Source organism: Anopheles aquasalis, chromosome 2 (genome assembly GCF_943734665.1).
Source record: "Anopheles aquasalis chromosome 2, idAnoAquaMG_Q_19, whole genome shotgun sequence".
Classification (NCBI taxonomy): Eukaryota; Metazoa; Arthropoda; class Insecta; order Diptera; family Culicidae; genus Anopheles; species Anopheles aquasalis.
Genome location: NC_064877.1, coordinates 83,133,147 through 83,140,646, shown reverse-complemented (window position 1 = coordinate 83,140,646; position 7,500 = coordinate 83,133,147). Strand labels below are relative to the sequence as shown.

General features: G+C 52.3%; 1 protein-coding gene across 1 annotated transcript in view; it reads right to left on the bottom strand.

The window, feature by feature from the left end:
- Positions 1 to 7,500, bottom strand: part of LOC126572423 (intermembrane lipid transfer protein Vps13D) — an 18,946-nt gene that overhangs the window by 4,657 nt on the left and 6,789 nt on the right. The window contains exons 5-10 of the mRNA XM_050231733.1: positions 6,757 to 6,903; positions 3,602 to 6,690; positions 3,066 to 3,516; positions 2,146 to 2,999; positions 1,912 to 2,079; positions 1 to 1,834 (exon numbers count right to left, since the gene is read on the bottom strand). The exon at positions 1 to 1,834 is cut by the window's left edge and continues 3,962 nt beyond it. Of these exons, the coding sequence (XP_050087690.1) occupies positions 1 to 1,834; positions 1,912 to 2,079; positions 2,146 to 2,999; positions 3,066 to 3,516; positions 3,602 to 6,690; positions 6,757 to 6,903 (6,543 nt within the window). The remainder of the gene's footprint in view (positions 1,835 to 1,911; positions 2,080 to 2,145; positions 3,000 to 3,065; positions 3,517 to 3,601; positions 6,691 to 6,756; positions 6,904 to 7,500) is intronic.

Below are 7,500 nucleotides of genomic sequence, written 5' to 3'. Positions count from 1 at the left end.
GATCGGTAAACTGAAATCCATTGTGAGCGAGCACCTTCGGAACGTCGAACCGCTGCAGTAGACTCCAGCCATCGCTTGAATTGCTCTGCTGTGAACCACCGACGCCCATCGTGGCGAGTGCCGTTACCGGTGAAGCCGAGCGGGACGACGCAGATTGTGGCTCCAGCTGCTGCTGATCGCCAGCGATCGCACTGGCAACGGTAGCGTTCGAAACGAGCGGCCGGAAGTACAGGACCGCATGGACGTGCGTCAGCGGGACATGGAGCAGCTCGTTCGAGTGCAGGATAGCGGTTTTGGTGTCGGGCCAGTGGCGTATGTTGAGATGACCAAACAGGTGCTCCATCTTGACCAACACCGGCAGGTCGAGCTTGTTGATCAGCTTCAGTGCTGACCGGACAGTGATCAGCTTCTGGGCAGAACCTTCCATCGTCACACCGAACACGATCCGTGCACGGGGAATCTGCGAGTAATCGGAAACGGTGCACAGATCTGGCCGCGCATGTCGAAAGTACGTCCCGACGCGATCGACCGATATCGGGCCCACCTCTTGCCAACCCTCGACACGCACCGCAATCTGATGCAGGTTCACCTTGTGGCTATCCCGGTGCCGTGCCTTGTTACGTGTCCCGTACGAGAATGTTGCCATCGAGCCAGGTTCCACCAGGGTCCAGTTTGCTTCAGCTGGTACATTGGGCATCGAGCTCAGGGAGCTACGGCCGAGCGAGGAAATTAGCTCCGAGGAGATCAGCGTCGTGTACCAGAGCCTTACGCCCGTGTCGTTCTTAATCGCGAACGGTATGAACGGTGCCCGTTGGCGATAGTGGGCTTGCTGGCCTCTCGATGCGACCAATTGTGTCTGTGAACCTGGCGGAGATGAACTGTCGCCTCCCTTCGTTGTCGTATCCGAGTACAGATCCTGCATCCAATTGTCCTTCACCATCGCGATTAGCTCGATCAGCGTGCTGGTGACGTTTAGCCGCAGTGTATCGTTGCTTTCCACGCGCATGTTTAACCGATTGCCCCCGGATGCACCAGTGGGCGGCTCTGAACCGATTGCCAGTTGACTGTAGCCCCATTTCGCTTCCAGCTTCCACGGTTCAATCATCGGCTCCCAACCGCTCAGCACACGATTGTAGTAATCGATCGCAAACACTCCCGATATACGGCCTGCGTTGAAGCCAGAAAATGTGACACCGAGTGGGTCATCACCGTCACTGATGGCTAGCGCTTGCCTCGCACTCTCTACCGCTGCATGCTGCTGTTCCTGCTGATCGACGCGATATCGCGTTTGACCAACGTCTTGCCGTAGATCGAGCTTGCTCAACGAAAGCTCCACCAGCGGCACATCCGCATCGCGACAATCGTCAATCACACATATCGAAATGCAGGGAGACTTTAGCTCGATGGCACTTATTCTAAGCGAACCATCAGCCTCACCAGCTGCTCCGTCAGCACCACTTCCCACACTGCTGCTGTGGCTCAGCATGCGACCGGATTCATCGTGCCGCCGAGGTTCCTTGTTTTGCGTTAACCAGAGAGCCGCTTCATCCAGCTGATTACTGCACCGTTCGAGCGCTTGTAGACAATCCTCTCGCTTAAAACCGAGATTGACGAGCTTTTCGACGGATTTTAGATTCACCATTTCCCTGCCGTAGCTGCCGTTACCGCAATCACCCGATACGGATCTTGCATAGTGCTTACTACCACCATCCTTGCGCTGGTTTAGCTGCTGCCGAGCATTCTTCGTCTGCTCAGGAAGGGATTCCAGCATTTGGCGGAACATTCGCACATCGTGGTAGGATAAGCGAATGCACAACTGTTTCTGCATTTGAATCTACAAAACAAGAACAGATTGAATTAGTTATGAATTAGATTCTTCTTGATGAATAGTATGCTGGTCGCTTAACTTACTTCAAGAACTCCCTTCTTCACATCCATGTTGATCGTGACGGGATCAATGATGGACAGGGCGGTTCGGTCTTCGGCTCCGAAGATACACGAAAACACTTCCAGATTGTTCAGATTGATCGAAAGCGTTTTGTTCGCCTCGAACGGACGATACGAGACGACGGTTGTGCTCTGTGGAAGAATCGAGAAATTCAAAGTTAAAACTCCGTTTTAAATCTCGAATCAAAAATTCGTTACCTTCAAGATGACGGCATTCGTATCATGCTGATCCGTTTTCTCCACAAATACCAGCTCCGAATCGGTAATGTTGAGCTTCAGCTCCATACGACCCTCTTCGGCCGGGGCTGCCGGTGTCATGCGCCGTGGCGCCTCGTTAGGGCTGGTTCGCGGGATTGCTGTACTAACGCTTGGCTCAGCTTCTACCAACAACGCTGGTGGTTGTGCCGGTGGGTCCTCCTGCTGCAAGATAAAGTCCCGCGCGTTCTCCAACCAATCCAGTATCGCCATTAGGCGCATGTTGTTTAATAGGATGGTAAACTTGGTCAGGTCGCGGCGCCTTCGGCTATGAATTTCGGCCTGCACCAACTCCGTCCCCGGCTCGCCGCGGATTGGCTGAAGAATGTTCGGGAACACGTTTTGTACTTCACCGCACCCCGGACTACTACCTTCGGCGGTTAGGAAGCGCGTATCGATCAACTGAATCTCCTGCGATACCAGATCGATGTCTTGCGCTCCGTCACTGAAGCAATCGACCAGAAGCTTCGATTTGATGAAGTTAACACAAGCCAACGGTTGCACCGTTTGACGCGGATCGTCTAGCGTTTGAACCAACCGGACTGACACATCCAACAGTTCCAGATTGATGGAAAGGTTCTTCCACACCTCATCCAGGACGCCATCGGCGGCGGGTCCCAGCGTATCGGTCGCATTCAGGGTAAGCGTACTGTTTGGAATGGAGAATGCTCGCATGTACAGCTCATCGATCGATTCACCAAGGTTGTGCGACAAAAAGCCACGTATCAGCCGGTACTGCTGCAGATCCAGCAACGCATCCAGCTTTGACAAGGTACCACGTACACTAATATCCGGAACTGAAACGGAAGGAGAAGATTTTCAGTCATACCACTGTGTGAACCGCAAAAACCCATGATGCTCACCGAAATGACTACTCAGCGAGTCCAAGTTTCGTTCTACCTCCAGCTTCAAATGACACTTCTCCTTCAGCAAACAGGCTCCCTTCCTTACCAACCGATAGCCACGCATATCGATCACAGACGACGATGATGCACCGTCGCTGGAAGTGTTTATCCCCGTCGTCGGTACATTTATGAACCGATCATCCGGCTTCTCCTCCATGCGAGCAGCGAAGATGTCCGTGTGGAAAAGGTTAACGTGCATCACATCCAGCACTTCGCGATCACCGGCACTCAGGCGGAACTCGTTCGTTAACCTAAACTCCCCCAAATCGGCCACGATCACATGTTCGCTGTTGTAGCTCATCGGTAGCAGTATGATCGGTGCGCCGGCGTTGATGGCCAGCCCTAGCTGCGTCGGCCGCTGATTGTGGTAAGCCCGAGCATCCGAAGGCTTAATTTTCCTCATCATTGGCTGGAATGGAATGATTGGTGGAACGGAATTAGTAAAGTTCTCAAAGTGGACGAGGTACGGTGAACATAAATCAGCAACAGCTTACCGTTTGAAGATGGGAAAACTCCCGGAAGAAAAGCTGAATTTCCGCAATGAAGCGCTTCGTGTGGATGTACCGCACCGAAGACATATCGATCGATAGCTGGGCATCCTTTTGCAAACCACGACCGGTGGTCGTGGCTCCTTTAGCCGAATCACGAACATACACGAAGCTCAGCGCTTCCGTACCGGTCGTCATAAACTTCTCCCGATACAGCGCGCCATACTGCGTGAGATCGCTGAGTGTGATCGACCCCAGGCTCCCCTCTACTTGCTTCGCTGGTCCTCGCTTCGAGATCGTGAGCTGTGCATTCGAGACGTTCGCTTTTGCAATCTCGTACGTCGGTTTGGCCAACACCAGACTCAAAGATCGAACCGAAATTTCAAGCTTTGACTGTCCGATAGCATTCGCTGCTGGAACCGGCTCAACCGGTTGCTGTTGGTTGGAACCTTTCGGTGAAGCACTGTCGGTGGTTATTCCAGTATCCGCTCGATTTGAACCGCTTGCTTTATCGCCACTCGAAGGCGAGTCCGAGTCCGAATCCGACAGCAGACCGAAAAAGTCCAACAGCACGAACCAGCTCTCGACCGAGACGATCAGATCGAGCGAGTTGAAATCGATAAAGCTGGACTGCTGCAGGGAACCGATCTTCGTGGCGAACGTTGGACAAGCTGGATCGACCAGCACCGAGCTATAGATAACTAGATTTTCCTCCGGATTCAACCGTGCCCCGGGGCTTGGCTTACGTATCGAGGGTGTCGGTGGTGGTGTCTCTGGGCAGAGCGATTTGTTTGCAGTTAAAAAGGAGAATCCGGTCTTATCTTCCAGATTGGTCGGCAAAGAGTTGGGCAACCCTTCCATGTTGGCCAACAGCAAACCGACCAGATTGGGACACGAGTGCGATGCAAACGACGAGCAGTTGAGCCGCGCTGTCGCAGAGTCTCGTTCTGCCGACGTCACTACCATGTACCGGTTCTTGGCCGTATCCGGTTGCAGCAGATCTTCCATCAGCAGCGAACGAAGCGATATCTTGATGTGCGTTTCGTACTGGGTTCTCTTATCGAAATCGACACAGAAATCACGGAACGATATTTGCACCAGCGCCTCGTTCCGATTACCGTTCAGTTGGATGATGAACGCTGGCAGCTCAAAGTGAACTCGTATAGCGATCGCCGACGATGATGCACCACTAGCACCACCAGCACCGCCAAGCGAACGCTGATCATCGAGACTGGCTTGATAGAACAGTGCCTGACGTGCCTTCGATGGTAGCGGAAAGGTGTGGAAGGATGATTCCTCGGCCAGTTCGGTTACCTTTTCCAGGGTCGTCGGTACCTCGCTCGGTGGCCGTACTAGGTCTTTCGGGATCTTGAACAAATTATCGATCGTCTCCAGGAGCTGCTCGTATTGCTGACGTTTGAGCGACAAACGTAACGGTTTCACGACGCAACCCACAATACGAAACCCGTCGCTACCATCTTCACATTCACCACCATCGCTGGCACTACCGCACTGCTCGCGGTAGATCTCCAAACTGAAGATCGTATCGTGTATGATTGGGATGGCGTTCTCTTTGCACGAATACAGATCCTCCGCTCGCGGTAATCCAGCGAAACGGAATCCCTTCCGGTTGGTCGTATCGAGTGAGTAGAGATTGATGTTCCGGAAGTCGATCCGATACACATCCAAATCCATCGTTCCTGTTGAACCACCCACCGGACGACTAGCTGCTGCATCGGCCGCTATACTATCGATAAACTCCGTCGAATCCTCCTTGGCAAACCGTATGCGGCCACTGTTACCGGCCTCTATCGTGGATCCGTCCAGCGGTGGTTCAAAGATTCCATCCAAATCGCTTAGATTGCAATCGATCGACGTCCGATCGGCTCCATCATCCTCTCGCCAACGGTGACCACCGAAGGTATAGCCTTCCTCCTCGAGTAGCACCGTCGGAGGATTCGAAACGTTAATAACGATACGCTCCTGGGGACTGGAGCTTCCGGTCTGTTCCTGCGTGTTGCTTACGGTGATACGCCCGAGATGAGCGACCAGCACCTGGGGGCTGCTGCTGCTGCGTGGCAGTATCAGTACCGGAGTTTCCAGCGTAATGTCCATCTTCAGCGTGTAGTCCGAATTCAGCAGTACGTCCTGCGTCCGGGAAAGGGAAACTGTTCGCTGTCGACGGACGCGTCTAGGTGAAGCGTAGCTACTCTCCGGCCGGCTACCGGACAGATCCGTTCGTGATTGTACAAGACCTAGGGCCATGTCCGTGGCCTTCTCCCTAATCGAGCGGGCCAGGTTCTTGAGGTAGTGCTTAAACTCCGTCGCACACCAGCTGAGCTCTTGCATGAATCGTGCACAGTGTATGAACCACACCGAAGCCATCTTTACACGGATATCGATGCAGGCGTTCAGATCCTTCGAGACGCGAAACGAAAGGGCCTGCCTTTCTTCGTGCAGTGTCTGCTGTTGATCGACGCCCGGTGAAGAGCTGCGCTTACCACCGGCACCCATCATACCGTACACTTCCTGTGCCAGTGATTTCATCAGATCCGGTTCCCCGGCACCATCTCTATCCATCGTTGCATCTGCCTCGGAAGCTGGACCACGCCTAGGCTCGGTAAGCGGATCTTTACCGACGGAAAGGATGCGCTGATGGTTAACACCTTCTGGCGTCAGATCCAACACCTGCAGCCCACCTAAGGAACCCTCAACCGTAATGACCGATCCGAGCGTCGCATGAATCTTCGCTTCTGACATCGTGAACGTGCCCACCTTGCGGCCAACGAGGTAGTTGTCACGAATCAAGGCGCGTAACACGAGCACATTCAACCGATGGAAGTCGAACGTTATCTCGAGACGCACCGGATTCGGCGCCTCCGCTCCTACTGCTGCACCTGCGTCAACCGTATCCGTTGGTCGTTGGCGAGTGTCGTTTGTAGGTTTTGGAGTACGCGGTGATGTTTCCGCTGAAGTTTGTGGCCAATTCTCGCCAGTTCCATAGAGCCCATTGGTTTGTTCTGGTGGAGTAGGCATTGGAGCCGGGATGACACGCTTTACAAAGCCAAGCAGCTCAACGATCGTTTCTTGATTTGCTGGAATATTCAACCGAAGGGACCGGGTTAATCGTGGCGTTTTTGCTGTCGCTCTAGTTAACTTACCGATGATATCCAAGTTGTTAAATTGTATGTTAGCCACCTGTAGCCGATCTTCGGGCCGTTCAGCCGTAACGAACACAATCTCCACCGTGATAAGTGCATCTAGATCGCCGAGTGCCGACCATGCCGCATTCCATGTGGGAGAAGTTGCTGTTTTGTTTTAAACCACGTTTATGTAAGCGTATTTCCGTACGGAAGAGGAAAGGAAATACCGTCCGGTCGCCCACGGACACGGCATAAACCGATCAATTCGAAAACATCAAACGGAAACAAAAAGGGAAACCAATCCAAACAAATGACGGCCAGCGAAGTCAGCCACGCATGGTTGGTCCGCGACGCATGAGAAATTGAGATGGTACGCAGATGAAAAAAAAGGAGAAAGAGAATGGAAAAAAACGAAAATAAAACATGTTAATGCGCATGCAATCGTTGGAAGCTTGAAAAATTAAATCTCTGCAGATGGATTTTCCTCCGCGGTCTTTTGAACTTTCAAGTACAGTCTTCAGACCGTCTTTGTGGGGTGCATACTAGCATACTAAGCATAAAACGGCAAACGGCATTGTTTGCCGTATTTCTACTGACTACGAATTAAGCATCTCTAATTTACGGTTGATTACGATAGAGCGAACGTTATTAACAAATGGCGTTATACAATCAACTAAAAATGAATCTCAAAAAAAAATATATAGTGGAAGCAATAGGTCAAATATAAATCAATTGATTCATCGTTGAATTGCTAGCATACAC